This window comes from Cyprinus carpio, chromosome A23 (assembly GCF_018340385.1).
Source record: "Cyprinus carpio isolate SPL01 chromosome A23, ASM1834038v1, whole genome shotgun sequence".
Classification (NCBI taxonomy): Eukaryota; Metazoa; Chordata; class Actinopteri; order Cypriniformes; family Cyprinidae; genus Cyprinus; species Cyprinus carpio.
In genome coordinates, this window is record NC_056594.1 from 21,855,245 (window position 1) to 21,880,232 (window position 24,988).

The 24,988-nt window shown below is 33.5% G+C and overlaps 2 protein-coding genes and 1 long non-coding RNA gene across 5 annotated transcripts; 1 reads left to right on the forward strand and 2 right to left on the reverse strand.

Moving 5' to 3' along the window:
- Positions 1-1,752: 1,752 nt before the first annotated feature.
- On the reverse strand, positions 1,753-4,676 carry LOC109084367. Its single transcript, XR_006153351.1, has 4 exons — positions 4,566-4,676; positions 2,978-2,998; positions 2,684-2,763; positions 1,753-1,770 (listed from the first exon to the last, which is right to left on the reverse strand). It is a non-coding gene; the product is annotated as an uncharacterized LOC109084367 (long non-coding RNA).
- A 3,599-nt stretch (positions 4,677-8,275) lies between these two features.
- Positions 8,276-12,877, reverse strand: LOC122135121 (anaphase-promoting complex subunit 10). 3 transcript variants are annotated; one of them, XM_042713596.1, is made up of 5 exons: positions 12,806-12,877; positions 9,881-10,000; positions 9,676-9,766; positions 9,107-9,227; positions 8,276-8,671 (listed from the first exon to the last, which is right to left on the reverse strand). In XM_042713596.1, exons 2-5 carry the CDS (start codon positions 9,993-9,995, stop codon positions 8,441-8,443), a joined length of 558 nt encoding a protein of 185 aa, XP_042569530.1. In that variant the 5' UTR covers positions 9,996-10,000; positions 12,806-12,877; the 3' UTR covers positions 8,276-8,440. The 3 variants fall into 3 exon arrangements, with proteins under 3 accessions (XP_042569530.1, XP_042569528.1, XP_042569531.1); XM_042713594.1 differs by lacking the exon at positions 12,806-12,877 and adding an exon at positions 12,767-12,791; XM_042713597.1 differs by having other exon boundaries at positions 8,578-8,715; positions 12,806-12,848.
- Positions 12,878-12,982: 105 nt separating this feature from the next.
- Positions 12,983-24,970, forward strand: LOC109084303 (ATP-binding cassette sub-family E member 1-like). The gene is made up of 18 exons (XM_042713600.1): positions 12,983-13,113; positions 16,509-16,676; positions 16,751-16,836; positions 17,439-17,536; positions 17,613-17,730; positions 17,816-17,953; positions 18,028-18,097; positions 18,201-18,297; positions 19,383-19,472; positions 19,544-19,665; positions 19,745-19,966; positions 20,054-20,113; positions 20,829-20,887; positions 20,964-21,074; positions 22,169-22,311; positions 22,394-22,515; positions 22,684-22,795; positions 24,455-24,970. Exons 2-17 carry the CDS (start codon positions 16,574-16,576, stop codon positions 22,707-22,709), a joined length of 1,665 nt encoding a protein of 554 aa, XP_042569534.1. The 5' UTR covers positions 12,983-13,113; positions 16,509-16,573; the 3' UTR covers positions 22,710-22,795; positions 24,455-24,970.
- The last annotated feature ends 18 nt before the right edge of the window (positions 24,971-24,988 follow it).

The window sequence follows — 24,988 nt, forward strand, 5'->3', positions numbered from 1 at the left end:
AGACTCTTGGTTATCTTCAGCAGGATTCTTTATTCTTTATCAAAAGTCTGACTAATAAGGCAGGCATTCATTGTATTTTCCAGGCATTCAGTGGGCCATCCTTAAAGATGTCAACCTAACACACAGCCTCAGAAGTGACCACTTAAACAGAAACATCTAAAGACAATACAGGCAATCACCTCCAGCCGTGAGCTCCAGTAAACATAGTCCCTAAAGATAAGAGTCGGTGAGATCAAACAGATCCCCAGCATGCCTAAACCCCAAAGACATTACTGTACATCAGCACTGTCTGCCATTATATAGATGAGCGCACGGGACATTTCTAAAAAAAAATCTTGTAAATGATGAGTAAATGATGACTTCATTTTCATTTGTGGGCGACTGTTGATTTAATTGTAATTTTTGGTCGAAATGTTACTTTAACCTTGCATTACACAGTCCACTCTACAGTAAACGTTTATTACAGCCACAAATTATTTTATACAGCATTTGTATGCTAACATTTTTAACAAACTATAATGATTCAATGTTGTTTTTTATGTACAGTATACAATCTCGTTTAACACTAGATGAAACAGAACTTGAAGTGAGAATGTCAAAAGGACACTTTTGCACTCATATAGTCTGGATCAAGGCATCTCAAACAGATATAGTTGAATCTAGGTACCAAAGACCAGAGATCTTGAATGTTGTATGGTAGAAATATTATATTCTTGTTCCTTTGGTTATTTTTTTATGACTTTGATTTTGGTTGTTGGATGAGATACTCGCGCTGTGATTGTTTTTTTGGCTATTATATTACAGTATCACCCATGCATGGACCAAAAATGTAGAACTTTTTTTTTTTTTAACATAAGAGGCCAAAATCATTCTACAGGCATGTTGAGCGATGAATTTTTTTGGTTGTACTGACCAGCATTACTGACGTTATTGTTGTTTTCATTTTGCGCCGCATCTGTTGCTTCAGCTTCGGTCGGACCACTAAATTCAGATTCACTTCCAAGCAGATCCAGATCCAGGTTAAACTCCACTTTCTTCATTGGCGTAGACAAGCTCGAGTTTGAAGAGAAACTGTTCTCTTCTGGAGCATTCTGGTCATCTTTAAGATTACAGACATACTTTTATCACCATGGAAAACAATAAAGTGAATTCAAACAACCCATTCATTCCCCTCCCAATGAAGATAATACACTCTCAGAAAAAAAGGTACAAAAGCTGTCACTGGGGCGGTACCTTTTCAAAAGCTTTTGTACCTTTTTGTACCTTTTCTGAGAGTGTACAGATAGGAAAATAGTGACCATCAAGATTTTGAAGTTTTGAATTGTAAGCATATTGGAGCGCTTGCTTGAAAACAAATACATGCAATTCTGCAAAAACAATGTGAAAATGCTGGTGTTTGGATCAGCTTTTATCACAGACGAGCGCTTATGTGCTTTACCATTTTCACTGGTAGGTGTTTGTTCAGTTTTCTCTCCTGTAGACCCGTTTGCTATCGGATTAGTCTTTTCCTCAGACTTGTCTTCTTGTATGTAATTCATAGACACAGGCAGATCTGAGCAGAGAGACATGAACACAGGTTAACAAGTCACAGGCTGATTTTGAGTTTCTGAGCAGAGTGCACAGAGGTGAATCAAGAATGTGTGTGTTTTACGTTCACACTTGCCTTTGTTGGTTTGTTCATAGCTTTGTTGGTCGCTCCTGAGGTGAATCGAGGGGTGTCATGATCGTTGTGTGGTTAATCCATTGGAGTGTAAATCCAAATGAGTAACTCTACAATCACAATGCAAGAGTTATGCAATTAGAATACAGTAGATCACTTTAGACTAGGCGTGTGTGTGTGTGTGTGTGTGTGTGTGTGTGTGTGTGTGTGTGTGTGTGTGTGTGTGTGTGTGAATAAATGCTAAAATCCTGTCAGTGTTTCAAACCTTAGTGAGCCTTTTAACCTAATGAGCATTTTAAAGCATTTGAAAAGTGGTTAAAATAAATACATAATGTATGTTATATTTTAATTTGATAATTTTATTCATTTAATTTTTTATTTTATGAAATGCAATCTATAATTCAGTTAAAAAATACAAATTCAGTTTGAAATATACGGAACAAACAAATAAACAAACATAAAAAAAGAGAGCAATTAAAACTAAGTCTGCACACTTTTTGAATAGTACCTATTGTAGGATGCTCCAAGTTATAAACTCTCCTGGCACTTATGCATTTGTATTTAATTATTTAATTTAATTATTTATAATGGTTGGAATAATTTATGTATGCATGTGTTTTTTTTTTTTTTTGCCTTAGTGTCCAAGAAATTCCAGACAACTTTGTTGTTGTTTGGCAATAAATAAATACATTTGTAAAAATTCAACTTAATTAATTTATGTATTTTTTATTTTATAAAATGCAATGCAGGATTAAAAATAAATAAATAAATAAATGTAAAAATTCAAAACTGAAAGAATGCAATTGAGAATGGGATAATTGATGCTTGGTGAGTGTTAGTAATAATAATTAATTTTAATTTAGTTGATTTAATTTTATTCTATTTCAATGACAAGACGTTCATTCTTATGAGATTTAATTAGGAAACTATCTTAGAAATGAGTTAGACAGCATGGCAAGGCAGCTCACTAGGGTTTGCAACAGAGCCAAAACATACAAAATGAAAAAACCTACAAAATCTTACCCTTGCTTTCTTTCTCAGAATAAATAAAATGCCAAGCAGAAAACAAATCAGGATCAGGATGAGGATCAAAATGATGACACCTGTCAACAACATACAGAGATTTGATGTCGTGGTTATAAGTTTATAAAGGAAACAGGCAATATTTCAGCACATGAACGTGATTTTAATGTGAAAATAGAGAGAGTTTCAAAGTAGATAAGCCTCGAGTGTGGAGAAACATCAAGACAGGAAGAAAGGATGTGTTTCCTATCTTCAGCAAAGCAGACGCTGTGATGTGCAGAGAGTTGAGCTCACCTCCTGTTAACGATCCTGAATCTGAAAGTGCAACAGAAAAATGGTAGCGTTACAACAAACCAACAAAGACCTCAGCAGAATTAATTCAGATACACTGAGAAACTATTATCTGCGTTTGAGAGCATGCAATTAAGATAAAATCATTTGAAATTAATTAAAAGCTTTGGTGTGAGTCTACAAATTATACATAAGCTATAATTATACATAAGTGCATTTGAATAGATCAGAGAGGGAGAGAGATGTTGCTGCTGTGGTGAAACTGCATTCAGAAAGCAAGAAACATGCCGAATCTCGCACCCACTCACACTTTAACCTTTAAGCAGCTCTGAAAGTTCTGCCATTTTCTCAACTTTCTCAACTTGTCATCTTGTATGTTTTAGTTACTATGCATTTAAAATAATAATTTTTTTCTTAAAGTCCAGTTTTTTGGGGATTTTTTGCTCCACAACTGTCTTATAATTGCAATATTTATAATGTGTTTTATTTATTTATTGTTTTAATAAAAAAAAGAGGATTTTACAGACTTTAAATTTCAAAACACAGAATAGGTGTCATGATATGGGTCAAAAGTATGGAATAATGAAAATTATTTTTGAAAAAAGGTTATTAGGGTTATTAGGGTTGTATTTGCTTGATTTAATTTATTATAGATACTGTAAATGTTGTATATTATTACAATTTAAAATAACAGGTTTCTATGTGTATATATTATGTTAAAATGTAATTTATTGCTGTGATCAAAGCTGGATTTTATTTAGCATGTTAATTCAGCATCAAGAAATGTATCGTTTTATTCAGCAAAGGTGCATTAAATTGATCAAAATGGAAAGTAAAGTCATTTATAAAGTTACAAAAGATTTATTTTTTAAATAAATGCTGCACTTTATCTTCAAAGAATCCTGGAAAAATAAAATGCATCATTGTTTCCACAAAAATATTGTGCAGCACAACTGTTTTCAACATTGATAATAATCAGAAGTGTTTCTTGAGCAGCAAATCATCATATTAGAATGATTTCTGAAGATCATGTGACACTGAAGACTGGAGTAATGATGCTGAAAATACAGCTGTGCATCACAGAAATAAATTACACTTTAACAGATATTCACATAGAAAATGGCTGTTTTACATTAGAATAATATTTCACTATTTTACTGTATTCATGATCAAATAAATGAAGCCTTGGTGAGCAGAAGAGACTTCTTTCAAAGAAGATTACTAATTATTTTAAACGTTTGCCCAGTAGCATAAATGTGTGTTAATCTTTTTAATATCAGAAAGCTGAAAGCGCATCATTTTTGAAGCTTCGATAAAAGGACCTTTTTAAACCAGGGAAATATTGCATGTAATGCATGTAAGCTATAGTTGAAAAATTTTAATTCTGACAATATGAGCCCTTCAAACCACTATCAAGACAGCGCTTAAACTCTGCAGAAAGCTCAGCAGCCGTTCCAACACAAATAAACAAGAGAATGTCATCAGTAATAGCGTGCATTCAGAGACACAGTCTAATAATAACTACTACAGTAAAGAGACAACAGCTTCCATTACCTATAACCACCTAACAGATCATAAGAAATCCACCAACCTATATTTTCTTTAGTATGTGGCTTCACGTTGCCCGTGGTGCTCTCTGGATGTGTGGTTGAAGAGATCACTCCACTGACGCTTACATTCGGATTTTTAGATTCAGGTTAAGTTTGGTTTTTTATGTTGTGGTCTGTATCATTTAAATCAGATGACCCTTCATACTTTAAGCCAGTCTGTAAGGAGCTCGAGTCATTCCCGACAGTTATTGATTCTGTTGTCATCCCAGTAGTGTGAGAGTCAGATGTGGCTGATATTGCAGTGGTGGACATCTCTGAAGGAGATGGAGATGGTGATGGCTTGGAGCACATCCCATAATCACACAAGAGCAGAACAGCTGAAAGTATAATAAAAGATGCATGTTACTAGCATATTGGCCATTATATATCACATATTAATGCCTTATTCTGCATGACCCTATCTTAACCACTCTAACTATTAATAAGAAGCAAATTAAGAGTTTATAGAGAAAAGGGTCATAGTTAATAATTTGTTAATAGTGAGAATTGGATCTTAAAATTATGTGTGACCATATATAAGGTTTATTAAATTCAGCATCTACATTTATGACATTTTACATCAACCATTAGGAGAAATAAAAACAGACACAAATGATGGACAAATAAGAATTTGGAGCTATAGAATGAATGTGAATATCATTCAGTAGAATTTGATGAGAAGTCGTTTCTATTGAATTCATATTGAGATATAAGCCTCCCAAATGTGAGCACATTGTTGAGATCTAGACATGATGTTTCTCTCTGGAGAAACGTTGCTTGATAAGCATCTGCTCTTTATTTAATCTCATCACTATCAAAGGAAAAACAACTGATACTGAAGAGATATCTTATGAAGAGAAAGAGATTTTTATATATTTTTTAATATATTGAAAGCTAATGAATACAACAAACAAAAACAAATTTTATTGTATTTTTCTATTCGAACTAATTTAATGTTTTAACAGACTTTTTTTTATATATTAACAGACAATATAAATATTGTTAAATATTATCAAATAAGTTCACACAAGCATTGCTCATACACTACTGCCAAAAAAAAAAAAAAAAAAAAAATCTAAAAAAAAACCTTAAAAAAAAATACATTTTAATAACTCACCAAAAATGTGTAGAAGTACACAGTAAGTGCGCATCTTTCAGTCCGGTCTACTTTAGTTGATTGCAAAGGTCCAGCTCCACCTAAACTGAGTTTTTTTCTCTCTGACACTTCATCATCGCCTCCGAATTATGCAAACCACAGCGGGGCCTGAACAGGATGCCAGCAGGCAGCACAGAGACACACATGCAAACATGCACTTTTCTAACTGCTCAGAGGAAGTTCAAGTGGAACTACAAGCGTGAAATGCAAGACGTTACATCATATACATCTGAGCCAAAATGATGATAAAACCAGATTTCATTTCCTTACCTAATGGATTATCTAAACATGCTTGTTGATATTTACGTGTTACTAAATGTCTCAAAGTAAACTTTTGAATGCATGTTTAAATTATTTGGGGGGTTGCAACAAACAGGATACGTGTTGTTTCTTTATTTTTAAAATGTTGGGGTGCCTATATAGTTGCATAATCATGATTAGATTTAGAATTAAATCTAATACAAAGAAATTAGACATTTAGCAACATTTGACCCGTTTTGTTTAGACGGATTGTTTTGCAAAAGTACAAAGTCAATTAAATGCATGTTGAGATCCGAGTAGGCTACTAGTTTCTTTTTAGCCTGTAGTGAACATTTATCTTATTTTTTGCTAAATAGCCACCCCTGGTGGACAAGTGTGTACTGATTGGACCTTTTTGTCCAAGGTTGAGCATAAAGTTTGCACTTACACAACAGAATGATTAACTGACAAGTAAAGCAATCAGCTAATTATTATTATTTAAAAAAAAATTTGGTGACGTTTAAGGGCAATAAAACAATGCCAAAATAATAAATACAATTATGCAGCAAAGTCGTAGATGTTAAAAAAAATGGCACAACAGATGTAAAACAAACATATTACAGACATAACTCTCAAACAAAGCTGAATTTTGCTGTGCTTGTCTAACTAAAATTTCGATTGCATGTCTGAAATGTTTAAATGTGAACTACAAGTACTACATGCAAAAAGTGCTTTATCAATCCTACACTTTTGATCAAAAATGTTAATTCATCATCGTTATTCATCATGCTAATAATAAAGAAAGCAGATCACTATTTCCTATCTGATAACTTCTAAATATGCTTGTTGATATTTACATGCTAATAAGCGTCTCAAACTAAACCTTTAATGCATGTTTGAATGTTTAAATGTGAGCTACAAGTACTACATCTTACATTATAAATACTACACTCTTAACCCAAAAGTGTTATTCCATTAATAACGATAGTAAGATTAGATATCTATTTCTTACTTGATTTGTTTGAATGTTTGCATGTAAAGTACAAGTAGTACTTCACTTTGAACCCAAAAATTTTATTCAATTAATAATCATAATAAAATGAGATCTATATTCCTAACCTAATAGTCTTAATATGCTTGTCAATATTTACGCACTAAAAAGGGTATCTTTTTTTAAAACTTTTGCATGCTTGATTGAATGTTTGAATGAGAACTACAAGTAGTGAATGCAAGAAGTGCCATATTGTACATTATAATTTCTACACTTTTAACCCCAAAATGTTAATTAATAATAATAATAATAATAATAAAAGCAGATCTCTATTTCTTACTTGATTATCTAAATATGCTTGTCAATATTTACACACTACTAAGTGTCTAAAACTAAACTTTCGAATGCACGTCTGAACGTTTAAATGTGAACTACAAGTACTAAATGTAAGAAGTGCCACATCGTATAGTATAAATATTACCCTTTTAAAACAAAATGTTATTTTATTAATAATGAACATTAAACTAGATCTGTTACCTGATATATTCATTTGTATTTTTTGAATTTTTTTACAGTTAATTAGTATTACATTGTATTTCATTAATTTTAATGTTTTTGTTTTTTTTATTCAAGTACTACGTGTTGTGTGTTAATTTGTTTAATTTTATAATTTTAATTTTATTTCATTAATAATGATCATAAAACTAGATCTCTATTCCTCACCTGACAGATTTGTTTGAATGCTTAAATGTGAACTACAAGTACTACGGCTTAAAAAAATTCTAAATTTCAACTTTTACATGTAAAGAACTACATTTTGTGTTATACATCCTACACTTTTAACCTAAAAATATTATGATATTAATAATAAAACTAAATCTTACTTTTTTGATAGCATTTAAATGTGAACTACAAGCACTAAATGAAAGGCTTGACTTATTATACTTTATAAACCCTACACTTTCAACCCAAAAATGTTATTTAATTATTAATGGTAATATAAGCAGATCTCCATTTCTTACCTGATCAATTAAATATGTTTGTTGATATTTACTACTAATTGTCTCAAACTGAACTTCTGAACGCATGTTTGGATGTTTAAATAAGAATATTTATGTTTGTATGGCATTAAGCTCACAAACTTTGTAGTTATTCCTCAAAAGGGCTCTTTGTAGCAACCTGGGACTGATAAAAACCTGTCTGTTTCTCTGCAAAGTTGCGATGCAATTGAGCAATCAATCCTCTTGCCATCACAACTGAATAAAGCAAGCTAAACTAATCCATCCTACTGTAATACAGCATCAACAGATACAGGACAGGTTTTCTTAATTTCAAAAAAACATTTATTTCCTGTAGATTTGCATTCACATAAAATTAACTTTGAACTGTTTTCTTTACAAAACACATTTTAAACCATTTAATTCTAGAACAGAGTCTTAAGAGAAGGCAGCGTCTGCAGCTCAGTCCGTCCATTCGAGCAAGAGCTCGGATCATCTGATGGTGCGGTACATCATGAAGTCTACAGTGGTGCATCGTGGGAATTTGCCGATGGAGCTCTCCTCCACGGGCGTGTAGACTTTGATCTGCCGCATGTGCGTGTCCCGTCCGTTCTGGTGGTTGGCCAACACGGCGATCTGGATCATGAAGGTCCTGATGGGATTGTTCACCAGATCCAACAGAGGGATGTGAATCCAACCGCTCGGCTCCACCATCTCCAGCTGCTGCTCTCTCACACACACACACACACACACACACACACACACCGCTTGAGTCTAAATGAAAGGATTTATTTGGTAATTTATTTGTGTGTGTGTGTTATATATATGTATATATGTGAATTTTTTTTTGTTTTTGAAAATATTTATTTGATCCCCTGATGATTTTGTAAGTTTGCCCACTTACAAAGACATGAAGGGTCTGTAGTTTTTATGGTAGGTTTATTCAGACAGAGTATCAACAAAACAATTGCAAACAAACTGCATTGCAATCATACTTGGCTACAAGTCATATTTTTATGGTTCTAGATGTAGTTTTTATGGTAGGTTTATTCAGACAGAGTATATATATATATATATATATATATATATCATAAAAATAATGAACCATGAAATGCCACAAACATAGATTATGACTGTGACGTGATCTGTGTCTCTTACCCGAATCTCCTGCAAGTTGTGGAAGTTGTTTCCCACTCTGACCGAGATCTTGCTGGGAGTGTAGCTCTCATCCGATTTATAATCAGCATAAATACACAGCATTTTCACAGTGGTTTTTCTCCTAACAAGACACAGAGAGGAAACATTCTCTGACTCTGTTAAAACACATACAGTTTGCAGTGGCATGCACAGACCTCCGGAGGGGCAGGGGAGGAGCACAATTAAAGGAGCAGGGGCTCGACATATTCAATAAAAAAACCTACATGATTTGTCCCTGACCTTATAATAATTTTCCACTTTTCTAGGACTTTAAATTTGAATTAATTTAATAAATATATTATAAATAAATGAATTAATATAAATGTGTGTATATATATATATATATATATATATATATATATATTTGTAAATGATCCAAAAAACATTCATGTTAACCAGCATTTCACACATATTTATTAGATATAATACAACAGTATCAACATGTCTAAATGCTGTCAGGTTAATGAACCCCTGTCAAATATATCGGTTTATCAGTGCACTGGGTCAAAAAAGTCTCTCTGTAGCTCTACCTGAACTGAATGTTCACTAGATGTGGCTGAGAGCCATCAGACTGCCAGTACGTCTCCAGATTATCATCTCTCAACTGGTCGACTCCAAACCCTCACACAGAAAGACAATGAATGAATGAATGACTAAACAGAGCAATTAATGCATTCATCAGGTGTGCAATCATCAAACACAGAGAATAAATAAGACACACACACACACACACACCTGGCTTGCACGAGGACAGAGACCACACGGCTTGTGATCCGATCTCTCGGACGGTACCCGTGCGCTCCAGCTGCTTGGGATCTGCACCTGGGGGGGTTTTTGTGGCGGTCGCCATGGTTACTGAGGAGCAAAAATGAGGACAGACCAAATGGCTGGAATTAAACACCCACAGATAGTTGAAAAGATGCTGGAATTATGCAGCGTGGTATTGGTTTACACGTACATTTCACATAAATCTGGAGTTTTCATTTACAAAAAAAGGATAAAAACATGGTATTACATGCCTAAAACACTGACAAAAATCTTGTAGGAACAACAAATAATAACTTGACTTCTAGTTGATCATTTGGAATCAGAAGTGGCTTATATAAAAGGCAAAGGCCTCTAGATTATGCTTATTTTACCAAAATAAAATCTTATCATGCCTTGATTTTTAATTATTTAATGAGGACAGAAAGGTCAGACTTTGCTTAGACGAAAGTCTTGTCACTTAACAGAAATAACGTACAGTACAGAGCATAAAGTCATGGTGCAGTGGAAAAAGAAACTCCCATTCATTTTCAATGCCTCCTCCTTCATCTTACCCCAGACATGCTCAATAATGTTCATGTCTGGTGACTGGGCTGGCCAATCCTGGAGCACCTTGACCTTCTTTGCTTTCAGGAACTTTGATATGGAGGCTGAGAAGGAGCGCCATCCTGCTGAAGAATTTTTCCTCTCTTGTGGTTTGGAATGTAATGGGCAGCAAGAATGTCTCGATATCTCAGGCTGTTGATGTTACCATCCACTCTGCAGATCTCTCGCACGCCCCCATACTGAATGTAACCCCAAACCATGATTTCTCCTCCACCGGTTGTTTTCTGTGTGAATCTTGGGTCCATGCGGGTTCCAATAGGTCTTCTGCAGTATTTGCGACGATTGGGATGCAGTTCAATAGATGATTCATCGGAAAAAAAAACTTCTGCCACTTTTCCACAGACCATCCTTCCTGCAAGCTGTGGGCCTTGGCAAATGCAACACGATTTTTTCTTCTGTTTAATGCTGGTTTCTGAGCACTAATTCGGCCATTGAGACCACTGCGTGAGAGAATTCGACCAACTGTTCTTGTAGATACAGAGGTTTCTGGTGACCAGTTCTTATGTAGTTCTGCTGCAACTGAAAAAGGGCTGGCCCTGGACTGTCGAACCAACAAACGGCCTGACCTGGGCCTGTCATGACCTTCACCAGTTTCTTCAAATCTTTTTCTTATCCTCTCCACTTGATGTTAAGATACATTAAAGATGTCTGCCACCTCAGCAGGAGACTTGGTCTTCAGGCTCTTGATGATCAGCACTTTGGTCTGTGGTTGAATCTTTGGCATGCTGTCAGAGGTCAGGATGCATTTCAAATGAAGGTTGGGTGCTGGGGTTCTTCTTCTACATACCTGGGAATGTGTTTATTACAGTATTTGTCACGCTCTAATCTGTGATTGGTTGAATCCTTTAAAGATGAGACAAGACTTTCGTCTAAGCAAAGTCTGACCTTTCTGTCCTCATTAAATAATTAAAAATCAAGGCATGATAAGATTTTATTTTGGTAAAATAAGTGTAATCTAGAGGCCTTTGCCTTTCATATAAGCCACTTCTGATTCCAAATGATCAACTAGAAATCAAGTTATTATTTGTTGTTCCTACAGCTTGGATAGGCGACAAGATTTTTGTCAGGGAGTGTATAGTATTCTTTTTTTAGATGATTTTTAAAATATTTTACACACACACACACACACACATATATTTATATACTTAAGTTTGCAAATGAAAAGCATATTAAATGCAAGTAAAGTGTCTACTTAATGTTTCGATTGTCAATGTTTCTTCATCATTCAGCGTAACAGATATACATATATAAAAATGAAAAAAACTTAAAACACTTAAAATTGTATTATATTTTAAATTACTAAAATCTGTCACTGACAAGTGTGTAAAACCTAGTGGTTTGAAGGATGGTGGCAAAGATTTAAAATTGCAATTAATTAGTTTTTGGGACTGCAATGTGATCCTTACATAGAGTCTTTTAATGTCTAAAGAATCTAATGATTCTTAAATATGGCTGATAAATGTTTTTGGTGTGTAAACTATTGTTAAACTGAATGACATTTTATTGGGTGTCTTCTGTAAATCATGGTAAAAATGTATGATAGTCATTTTTTTACTCGGAAAAAAACAGGACACATTCTAATGTATAGGGAAAATAAAGTTTAAAACGTTTTTTTTTTTTTTGAAAGAAATTCATGCTTTTATTCAAATAAATAAACGTGACAATAAAGACTTTGTTAGAAAATATTTCTATTTTAAATAAACGCTGTTCTTTTTAACTTTATTCACCAAAGAATCCTGAAAAAGTATCACAAGTTCCAAAAAAATAAAATAAATATTAAGCAGCAAAACTGTTTCCAACATTGATAATAAATCAGCATATTAGAAAGATTTCTGAAGGATCATGACACTAAAAACTGGAGTAATGATGCTGAAAATACAGCTTTGCATCACAGAAATAAATTATATTTTAAGGTATATTAAAACAGAAAACCAGTATTTTAAAAGGCAATAATATTTCACAATATTACAGTTTTTTTCAGTATTTCTGATCAAATAAATGCAGCCATGATGAGCAGAAGAGACTTCATTAAAACACATTAAATGTTCATCTTACAAAAAGTCATGTAATAATATGAATATGGTTAAGAAAATTCAACTGTGTGATATATACATACACATATCACAATAACATGACAAATACACCTTACAGCTTAATAAATACATTTTCAAATATAAAAGGACTTTAATTGAGTTTTAATCTTACAACAACACGCGACAGTTTAACGTTACTCAAAAACATCTACGTTACCTTTAATCTTTACATCAAAACAAATCCACAGTTACTCACCGTCCCTGAAAATCACTCGACAACAGTGTCTTCCTACTGACGTTTCCACAGCTAACGTTAACTTAGTGACATTTTCTTGTATTAGTGATTAGGTTTTAATAGTTAAAAGTTAGATTGGTGTTATTTTCTTAGAGATATGAGAGAATGTAATATGTTGGTTAGCGTTAGAAAGCTGTTGTCACTCGCTCTGGCGCCATCTTTGCTACCGGTACGCGCCGGAGCTACACGCGCTGTTCGTCTGTTCGCACGGAAAGAAGACTTTCTACGCTTATTAACGCGTTATACAGCGCTGTTCGCATCAGCGGGAGGTGAGCAGTGTTTTATTGATATCTCATAATAATTAAACAGACGCCGATAGGCATTTTGACAGACGTGCGTCGCCCAGCGCGCGAGGCCTTTTCGGTTTTCCACAAAAATACCGTCGTTTCCCGCTAATATCAGACGAACGTCATCCTAAACGAAGTTTATTATAACTGAGCAGATGATTTAGAAAGATCGAGTGAAATAAAATTTCGGTTTTGGGGTGAAATAAAGCGCGAGACTCTCTGAGGTGAATTCCTGCGTCGCGCGCACATGGCTCCACGTGTTCGATACGAGTCACTCTTGCGATTTATAACGATTTAAACAGAGCTCTGAATGTCATTTTCGTCGATAATCTAAAAACAAGCAAGCGCTGTCTGTTAGGGAGTGGCCCGATTCGGTTGGTTTATTGATTAGTAGTAAGGTCTGGTCGTTGAAAGGTTGCGGGTTCGAGTCTCATTTAACGGTTATTGATCGGGATTGTAAACCTCAGGTTACTCCAGCAGGACTGGGATGAATTCACAATGAGCCACGCCACTCGAAAGCATCTGATAAATGAGTAATTAGTAGTTAAATGACTAATACAGGCGTTCAGTGCGATGACTGTGGTGTCTGCGTGTTTAAACAGCTGTCACGTGACGCACAAATATGGCAGCTCAGCAACCTCATTCATCTAGATGTGAGCTGTCAGACTGACTCTGACTCAGGAAAACATCTGACCAGACCAGGTTTTGAGGTGGTTTTGCTCTCCAGACTTATCTCTCCAGATAACAATAGGTTTTCCATTATATCTGATCGTTTGAAAGAGACTCACAGGGCTCCTCAAGATATGATACGATGCTGATAATATCACCATACAGCAATTCTGACATAATCGATATATTGCAAGACACTCCTATATTGATACGTCACGATATCTAACTATGAATACAAAATTCCTGTGAGAAGGTTAAGTGCAGGTTCCCGCTCTTCATTCATGTCCAAACTGCTGAAAATTGTCATAATTTAATCTCTCTCTCTCAAGTAGTTTTAAACCTTTTCTTGAACACACAGTACAGGTCAAAAGTTTGGAAACATTACTATTTTTAATGTTTTTGAAAGAAGTCTCTTCTGCTCATCAAGCCTGCATTTATTTGATCAAAAATACAGAAAAAAAACAGTAATATTGTGAAATATTATTACAACTTAAAATAATAGTTTTCTATTTGAATATACTTTAAAAAAATAATTTATTCCTGTGATGCAAAGCTGAATTTTCAGCATCATTTACTCCAGCCCTTCAGTGTCACATGTAACATCCAGTCTATCACATGATCATTTAGAAATCATTCTATATATTCTGATTTATTATGAGTGTTGGAAACAGTTCTGCTGTATAATATATTTGATGAATAAAAGGTTAAAAAGAACTGCATTTATTCAAAATAAAAACAAATTTCTAATAATATATATTCTAATAATATATTTTCTTTACTATCACTTTTTATCAATTTAACACATCCTTGCTGAATAAAAGTATTGATTTTATTTAAAAAAAGAAAGAAAGAAGAAAAAAATTACTGACCCCAAATTACTGACCAGTAGTGTATATTGTTATTACAAAATATTTCTATTTTAAAAACATAGCTTTTTTTTTTTTTTTTTTTACTTTTTATTCATCAAAGTATCCTAAAAAAGTATCACATGTTCTGAAAAAATATTAAGCAGCAGAACTGTTTCCACTTTGATAATGAATCATCATATTTAGAATGATTTCTAAAGGATCATGTGATAATGATCCTAAAAATTCAGCTTTGCATCACAGAAATAAATAATAATTTTAAAGTATAATAAATTTAAAAAACAATTATTTTAAATTGTAATAATATATCACAATATAACACATTTTTTTCTGTATTTTTGATCAAATAAATGCAGGCTTGATGAGCAGAAGAAACTTCTTTCAAAAACATTAAAAATAGTAATGTTTCCAAACTTTTGACCTGTACTGTATGTTATTTTAAAGAACGTGGGTTACTGGTCCCCATTCATTGTTTTCCTCCTATCGAAGTTAATGGTGTCCTGCAAATTTTGGCTACCCGAAATATCTTCTTTTGCATTCAGCGCACGAAAGAAAGAAAGAAATACAGGTTTGGGACGACACGTAAGTGAATAAATAATGACAGAATTGAAATTTTTGGGTGAACTGTGTCTTGATTGACAAGCGGCAACATGTTAAGTACTATTAAACAGCTGTCACTTTAAGACCTGCATGCATCTGATACACAGACACGCATCTGTTTGCTTTCACTTTAGACATAACCGAGTGTGTTTATATGTAAACCCTGCGTGTTTTTGACCGTATTCGTGCAATCAGACGTGAAAGAAGACTTGGTCCAGTAATCAAGCACTGTTTGATAAGCTTTCCGATGTGCATGCGCTTCAGGTGCATGCTCTTAGAAAAAGCGCATGTCAGAACAGCACGCGAATTATTTCTGTTTTGTAAGCTTTTCTATTTTAATTTCTTATAGTTGATTGCTTTTATATAAGTCACAATTTATTGATTTTTATTTTAAAATTTTTGGTATTAAAGCCAAGGTGGGTCCAGACACTGGACTTAAATGTGGCTGGGGCATCTATTATTTTATATTTTGTCCGATATTTTGTCCCACCCCTACTGTTAACTTGTGATAAACTGATTTTAATCCACGGTGTGGGTGGTTGCAAGGTTGCTCTGAGTGATTGCCAGGAGGTTTCTTACTGGCTTAAGCAAAAAGGACACATTTTGTGAGATTTGATTGCTCTGTATTGCATTATTAGTAGCACTGTATTATAATGAAGATAAATGCTTCATGCAATGACTTGTTAAATAATGCAGAATGTGATACCGTAATGATTTAAGTGTGTAAAATTATTTAAAAAGCTGAGAATTACTAGCACGTTTCTCTCTTTTTTCCACTAAATCATTGTAGTTTGTTATATTTAGATTCTTTCATTATATTATCCAAGCCTGATTATTAGCTTGTGGACGTGTTATTTTGTCATGAATATTTATTTCTCATTATTAGTAGGGCTGCGTGATATTGAAGAAATATGCAGTAACTTGTGAATGTGATATGATGATGCATTAAATTAGTTTTAATTCTATTTAAATATACTTAAAAAGTAAAACCGACATCCATTTTTCAAATTTTTTTGGTACCAAATCATGGATGGCATGACCTGAAACAATTTTTTTAATAATTATTAATATGTTTTGTGTATTAAAACTATTAAAACTCTTTTTTTATGTTTTTTTGAGAGGTTTTGTTGTGTGTATTTTGATTTTTGTATTTTTGATATTTTTATATATATCATGCAACCCTAATTATTAGTTTGTGTTTTGTTGGCATTGATCTTTCTCTCTCTCTCTCTCTCTCTCTAGTGAGGTGTAGACCTCCTCGGTTCCTTTAGATCAGCGTCGCCGGTGTGCGACATCAGACCAGCCAAATGGCCGACAGGAACACCAGAATCGCTATCGTGAACCATGACAAGTGTAAGCCCAAGAAATGCCGTCAAGAGTGCAAGAAGAGCTGTCCGGTAGTGCGCATGGGTAAGAATCGCATGCTGAAGACCCCAGATTTCAGTTCCAGCGCGCCTCTCATGTGTCTTCGTGTGTTTTCTCAGGAAAGCTGTGTATCGAGGTCACACCTCAGAGTAAAATCGTCTGGATCTCAGAGTCTCTCTGCATCGGATGTGGAATCTGTATCAAGGTAACTGAACGACCCTTCGCTGCTCAGTGCATGTTAATATGCATTCATGCATGTATTCACCGGAAAGCTAATGCAAACATATTTCAAACACATTTGTGTAAGTACAATACACTACTGTAGTTTAATATAGATTTGACTGCAAGATGCAATGATAAACATTGTATTTCTTTCTGTCTTCAGTCAGTGGCACTTGAAAAGCCAGTTATATTTTATGCATGAATTTCTAAGGCCTCTAAATGATCAGCATGTTCAAACCTTTGCAGAAAAACCCGTTGCGCACAATCTACTCCATGCTTTCTGTCGTCTAATTGATAGTTTAGACTTGTTTATCAGGTTAGTTCTTTTAGTGTAACTGTAGCTGGAGCTTCTCGTATTAAATCTTGAGTGATTTTGATCAAGTAAGTGTCAGAATAACTGCAGTAATATCTTCAGATGAACACTTACTGGCCTGAAGCAGCTCAGCTTTACTTGATTCTCCATCAGTCATTTTTTAGAGACAAATCTGATCATCAGGATCTTTTGAGGAGCATTTGATGTTAGATTTTTCTATCTTAATTTCCATAACCCAAAAGTCATAGTTCATCCTGTATTTAATCTCATAGAAATGTCCATTTGGCGCTCTGTCGATCGTGAACCTGCCGAGCAACCTGGAGAAGGAAACCACACACAGATACTGTGCCAATTCCTTCAAGCTCCACAGGTACGAACCGAGTCATCAGTACATTAGTCCTGCTTCTGTATTTTGTGCATTTAATCTGAGTGTTTGTGTTCGTCAGGTTGCCCATCCCTCGTCCAGGTGAGGTGCTGGGGCTTGTGGGTACTAACGGTATCGGGAAATCCACTGCTCTGAAAATCCTGGCGGGAAAACAGAAACCAAACCTGGGGAGATTCGATGTGAGTTTCTCTCATCCACACGATCACCCACTCCAGATCTGATCCGTATATGCACGTCTAACTCAATCCGTGCATGTTTTTCCAGGCTCCTCCTGACTGGCAGGAGATCCTGGCGTATTTCCGTGGCTCCGAGCTGCAGAACTACTTCACCAAGATCCTGGAAGACGATCTGAAGGCCATCGTAAAGCCGCAGTATGTCGATCAGATCCCCAAAACTGTTAAGGTTGGTATGAACGGCAGCTAAGGGAAATCTGAAGTCAGATCAGATCGAGTTGTAATTCTCCGTTTGTCCTGCAGGGGTCCGTAGGCTCCATCCTCAGCAGGAAGGATGACACCAAGACAGAAGAGCTGGTGTGTGGACAGCTGGGTACGAACACGTGCTTTTCTTTTTATGCAGGATCGTGTATATGTTTAGAAATGTGCTGGAATAATGTAGGTGGTTTTGATGGTTCTCTGCTCTGATTGGTCAGATCTGTTGCACTTGCGTGAGCGTAACGTTGAGGATCTGTCAGGAGGAGAGCTGCAGAGATTCGCCTGCGCGGTCGTCTGCATTCAGAGAGCTGATATGTGAGTCCCTGTCCTTATGAAGAAGTCCTGTAGCATTGTGTTATTTTAGTTTTTTTTATATATTAATATAATGAATATGCTCTCTTAATTTTAATTGTAATTTTAGTTTATTTTATGTGATTTGTCACTTATTAGTTTTTTTTTTTTTTGTTTGTTTCCATTTAGCTTTAATTTTGTCATTTCAGTTTTAGTACTTCAGCTAAAACATTTGATTTTGTTAGTTATTTTATTATTATTTATTTGTTGAGCTTGTATTTTTATTTCTTCAGTTATCGGTTTAATGTTAGTAATTTTGTTGCATGCTTTTGTCATTTGATTTTTTTCAAGCTTTAATTTTTATTTCAGTTCGTAATGATGAAGTGTTGTAGCATTAATTATTTTTATATTATTTACATATTTTTACAATAGTAATATTTTTAGGTTCTAATTTCATATTTTTAGTTTTAGTAATTTTGTCTTTTTATCATTTTATATATATAATATATATTATATATATATTATATATATATATATATATATTATATATATATATATATATATATATATATAGCTTTTTCAGCTTTTTAAAATTTTTGTAATTTTAGTATTGAGGCTTAAACTTAATTTATTTCACTGTAAGGATCTAAAGTCCTGCAATGTTATTTTAGTATTGTTTGTATGCTATTATAATATTTTGAGCTATATATATATATATATTCCATTTTAATTTTGCTTTAATTTTAAATAATTATATGTGCTTTTGTCATTTTTGTTATTTATTTTGTTTTTAATATTTATTTAGCTTTTTTTATTTCAGTTTGCTGTAGTATTCAGCAGTATTTTACTAATATTTATGTACTATTATAATATTTCATATGCTGTAGTATTCAGCTTTTTTTTTTTTATATTTTTGTTTTATTATTATTTTTCTTTTTTTTTTTATATTTTGATTTTTTTTTTTATAGCTTTTAAACTTATGTCAGGCTGCATTTCTCATTTTCATAGTAAGTTTTTAATCCAATATTTATGCCCTTATTTCAGTTTTAATTCAATTAATGATGAGTTTACCAGCAGCCCTGATAGCAATGCTGTTTCTCTTTCTCCAGTTTCATGTTCGACGAGCCGTCCAGTTATCTCGATGTGAAACAGCGGCTGAGAGCTGCCATCACCATCCGCTCCCTCATCTCTCCAGACAGGTCTGAAGCTCTCGTAGTGTCACTAGTTACTCCTCATGACTAGTCCTTACAGCTCATATTCCTCTGTGCAGGTACATCATTGTGGTGGAGCACGACTTGAGTGTACTGGATTACCTGTCAGACTTCATCTGCTGTCTGTACGGCGTTCCCAGCGCTTACGGTGTGGTGACCATGCCCTTCAGCGTCCGGGAAGGTACGACCCTCTCCAAAACCTGCATGTGATGCTCAAAAATGTTACGGTTTGACTATAACTTGTTCGTTTTTTCCTTCAGGAATCAATATTTTCTTGGATGGCTTCGTGCCGACAGAGAACCTGCGCTTTAGGGAGACGTCTCTGGTGTTTAAAGTGGCAGAGACGGCCAATGAGGAGGAAGTGAAGAAAATGTGCCGCTATCAGTACCCCAACATGAAGAAGTGCATGGGCGAGTTCTCGCTTACCATCACGGAAGGAGAGTTCACCGACTCTGAGATCATGGTCATGCTGGGAGAGAACGGTGAGACGAGGGAGAAGGTGGTCCATGGGAAAGTAAGCCTGATGGTAGTTTGATTTATTGTCCAATAAACGGGTTTTCCTCTTTCAGGAACTGGGAAAACCACGTTCATCAGGATGCTTGCAGGAGGCCTCAAACCAGACGAAGGAGGTGAAAATCAGCACACACCAATCCAGTATTTAACATCATAACATAATCCAGGAAATTACAAATTAATCTAAATCTAATCCCATTTTATTGGATTGTAATATTCTATTCTGAGAAAGGAAATATATTGTGTATGTACGCTTGAAGAGGTTTTTGTCCGAGTTAATCCAAAGCTAGTTATAGAAATATATATATATATATATATATATATATATATATATATATATATATAGTTATAGAATGAATATATATATATATATATATATTTAGAAATATTAACAAAATTACTGAAGGTTTTAGTTATAGAATGAATATATATATATATATATAATACCTATATTTTTTTTTTTTAGTTTATATTTTTTATATAATTTATTTTTTGATAAAAGCACATCAAATTATTAATAGTTTTAGAGGTTAAGAAAATTTTAAAGATGATGGAAGCAAATAACAAAATTACTAAGACTTTTAGAATTAAAAAAAAAGTGTTGTATATTCTTTTTTTTAATTTTTAATGCTAAGAGTAATTAGTACTAATAATAAACACTTAGTTCGTTTATGATTTCTTTTTCTTTTGGCAAGTCAAAGATTTTTAAATTTCATCCCACAGCAATATCAAATCTACATAGAACATGTCAATGAATTTATACAGGCAAACACACATAAAACACTTTTTTTTTTTTTTTTGTGGTAACTGAGTGTGTGTTGTGTTTCTCAGGTGAGGTGCCTATCCTGAACGTGAGCTACAAGCCACAGAAGATCAGCCCCAAGTTTAAAGTGAGTTTGGGTTTGTTTTGTGAGCGTTGATCTGTTGATCAGTCTGCAGGAGTCATGATGTTCGGTGTGTTTTCAGGGCAGCGTTCGAGCCCTGCTGCACGATAAGATCAGAGACGCGTACACACACCCTCAGTTCGTCACTGACGTTATGAAGCCCATGCAGATCGAAAGCATCATCGACCAGGACGTGAGTACACCAGCGTTATTCTAGTGTTGTTTTCTGTTTTTTCAATGCATCACGTTCAGCTCTAAAATATTTTATCACCACATTGCATTGTTGTGTTCCAAGTAGACAGTTATGTACATGTAATTAATTCTTCCATTGTCCTCATTTGTAAGTCGCTTTGGATAAAAGCGTCTGCTAAATGACTAAATTTAAATATATTTAATATGTTTACTTTCCACTTGCTTGGTACGATAAACATCTTCAGCAGTCTAAATCTTTACATTAAAATAAGGAATAGAATTGAATCTCATTGATTGAATTGTTCCTCAATTGTTTTTTTAAACTAGGCTTTTATTTATCTTTTTTTTTTTTTTTTTTTCAGTTTTTGTAATTTTACTATTCAAACTTAAACTTACAATTAGTTGCCAAGGCAACACTTCTAGTTAAATTTTATGTATATATAATTTTAGAATTTCAACTTAAACTTTCAATTATTTCAGCTTTATTTGAAATTTAATTCTTATTATTTAACCTTTATTTATTTAATACCATTACGTCTTTAAAACTGTATTTGACATTTTGAAAATTTTCATATTTTCAGTTTTTAATTTAATGTGAAGTTTTAGTAATCTTGTGCTTTTGTTATTTAACAAGTTTTTAATATTTCTCTTTAGCTTTAATTTTGTCAATATTTCTAATTTTAGAAGTTCAACACCCTTAGTACTATTATAGTATTTATCAATATTTTGAATAAGCTTTTATTGTTATATTTTCAGTTTTTATTTTAATTTAAAGTTTTAGTAATTTTGTTGTTTTTGTCATTTTTTTAAAATAAATATTTCTATTTAGCATTAGATTTTTCTTTTTTTTTTTAGTAATTTTAAAACTGCAAAACTTAATGTTATTATAGTATTCATCAATATTTTGAATTAGCTTTTCTTTTTATATTTTCATTATTTTTATATTTTTTTTGTTTGTTTTTTTTTCATTTTGTAATTTTTCTATTTAACTTAATTTTTTTAAATAGTTTTTGTTAACAACAACACTTTAAGTACACCACACAGTTTAATAGATGAATGCATGTTTATTCAAACACACTGATTGTGTCTCTGCAGGTCCAGAATCTGTCCGGCGGTGAGCTGCAGCGTGTGGCTTTGGCTCTGTGTTTAGGAAAACCTGCGGATGTGTATCTGATCGACGAGCCGTCTGCGTATCTGGACTCTGAGCAGCGTCTGATGGCTGCCAGGGTCATCAAACGGTAACATCTGCAACACTTTCAAGGCAGTTTTTGTGTGTTTGATTCACTATTGCACTGATTCATTTCTTTAATTGCTGTGAAGTTCATCCTTCACGCAAAGAAGACTGCATTCGTGGTGGAGCACGACTTCATCATGGCCACTTACCTGGCAGACCGAGTCATCGTCTTCGACGGAATTCCATCCAGAAACACTACCGCCAATACGTACGTCCTTTATGTGCGCTGATAACGTGTGTGTGATTGGTAGTTCCCTTAAATGAGCAAATGTATAGAAAAGACACATTTTCTGTATTTCAAGGATTGTATCATAAGTCTATGAACATGCTGGCGATTGTGAAACTCATGTTAATGCTGAAATGTGTTTCTCATCAGTCCACAGACTCTGCTGGCTGGCATGAATAAGTTTTTATCGCAGCTGGAGATCACGTTCAGAAGAGACCCAAACAACTTCAGACCAAGAATTAACAAACTCCATTCCATTAAGGTAAGCATGCACATTGATACAACTCTGTACAAATTAAATCTGCATTGTTTTCTTCAGGATTTAACATTTAAACCAGTGTTGTTTTATTACCACTGACAGAATATGATGGTTTTTATGAGTATTTTGAATTAACTTTTTTAATAATTTATATTAATTTTTAATTTTAAAGTTTTAGTTGAGTAATTTAGTTTTTTTTTACATTTTTATTCATTTTTAGATTTTCAGAGTCACATGATTCTTCAGAAATCATTCTAATATGCTGATTTGCTGCTCAAGAAACATTTCTCATTATTATTAATGTTAAAAACAGTTTTGCTGCTTAATATTTTTGTGGAAACGATACCATTAAAAATTTTTTTTTGGTTTTAAAAAGAGAGAGAAATTTTTATTTTTTTTTTTAATTAATATATTAGATAAATGCAAATAAATGTTGTTCATTAAAATTCATATTTATCATAAAATCCTGAATAATAAAGTGCATCATCATTTCCACACAAAATATGAAGCAGCATAATTTTCAACATTGATAATAATCAGAAATGTTTCTTGAGTCAAATAAATTGTAATGATTTCTAAAAGATCATGTGACACTGAAAACTGGAGTAATGATGAAGAACATTCTGCTTTGCATCACAGGAATAACATTACATTTCATAATGTATTCAAATTCAGAACTTATTTTGTATTTGTAATATTTATTTATTTAATTATTTATTTATTTTTTTACTTTATTTTGATTAAATAAATTCAGCCTTGATGAGTAGAAGATCATTAATAATTGTAATTTTTCCAAATTTTTGGCAGATACTTTAATAATAATAATAATAATAATTCTATATACTTTACTATAATATATTATTATATTGTTGTCATGATTATTAAATGCTGCTTTTTTATTTTTTATGGGACAGTATGTATTTTTACAATATAAGATATATCTTTTAATGTGATAAAATATATATTTTTAATAATAAATGCTGGGGGCGTGATCAGATTTTCCTTCTTTTTTGTCTCTAGCTGATCACATGCCATATATATATATATATATATATATATATATATATATATATATATATATATATATATATATATATATTACACACACACACACACACACACATACATACATACATTAAGTTTTACTTAATGTGTGCTGGGGCGTGTAGTGTGTTTGTTTTTATTTTATTATAGTTGTACTTATATATATACATTATTATTTTTTTTTAAATTTTTTTCTTATATTTTTTGGTTTTAGTTTAACTATAATAACCCTGCATTTACCCACCACCCCACCACCCACACCCCCAAAAAAAATAAATATATATATATATATATATATAGAGAGAGAGAGAGAGAGAGATGGAGAGAGGTTGTTTGAAGCAGCTTCACAGTAATAAACAAGAAAATAACAGTATGAATATTTAGTTATAAAGCTTGCCCGGCAGAGGACAATCGTGTCATTATTCAATTAAGTTTAGTGTTGACAATAGCAATAATCTCAAAACCTAGTGATCCTCTTGGCTAGACAGCATTTTTGGACTCCTTCATTCTTCTGAACCTCCATAAATGCGGTCTAAATAGGTGGCTTATATAGTGTCAGTATGTGTCCATTAGCTTTGCACCTGTTAATCAAAAACATGTTTTCTGCTTTCGTCTTTGGATGTGGAACAAAAGAAGAGTGGAAACTACTTCTTCCTGGATGACTGAAGATCCCATTTCACAGAATTAAAAAAATTTAGCCGCTCATTATGACATCAGACCAGCGAACGCTGGCACTGTGGACTTATGTTTACTGAATTATCAACCACCATCACCACTTCAAACATACAGCTCTGCTCCTCTCCTCTTGGCCACTGGTGCGATTTAACAAAGAGCAACATGGATCCTCTGAGACGAGGAGAGGGCATTATTTGAGAATAAAACCTTGAAAGATGTATGTTTTTGGGTGAATTATCGTTATTAACAGCTTAAGTTCTTTCTGGTCACAAAGTGGTGCGAACCAATTTACACAAGCCAAACATGCAACTGTATATTTTGAATAAAATATTTTAATCATGTTGCACGATGTGTTACATATTAAATAACCTGATATCTCAAGATTAGGCTTTTGCCTTGGGCAGGCTTGTAAAGATGCAACTGAAACTGATATTAAAACGCACTACCAGCTACACAAAACCTGTTGTGTCAATGATA

Coding starts and splice junctions, on each gene's coding strand:
- LOC122135121 (XM_042713596.1), bottom strand. CDS start 9,995: ATGGCGACCGCCACAAAAACCCCCCCAGGTGCAGATCCCAAGCAGCTG. Junction 9,228..9,675: donor CTAGTGAACATTCAGTTCAG/GTAGAGCTACAG, acceptor GTGTCTTGTTAG/GAGAAAAACCACTGTGAAAA. Junction 8,672..9,106: donor ACAACTTGCAGGAGATTCGG/GTAAGAGACACA, acceptor GTGAGAGAGCAG/CAGCTGGAGATGGTGGAGCC.
- LOC109084303 (XM_042713600.1), top strand. CDS start 16,574: ATGGCCGACAGGAACACCAGAATCGCTATCGTGAACCATGACAAGTGT. Junction 16,837..17,438: donor GATGTGGAATCTGTATCAAG/GTAACTGAACGA, acceptor TTAATCTCATAG/AAATGTCCATTTGGCGCTCT. Junction 17,954..18,027: donor AGATCCCCAAAACTGTTAAG/GTTGGTATGAAC, acceptor TTTGTCCTGCAG/GGGTCCGTAGGCTCCATCCT.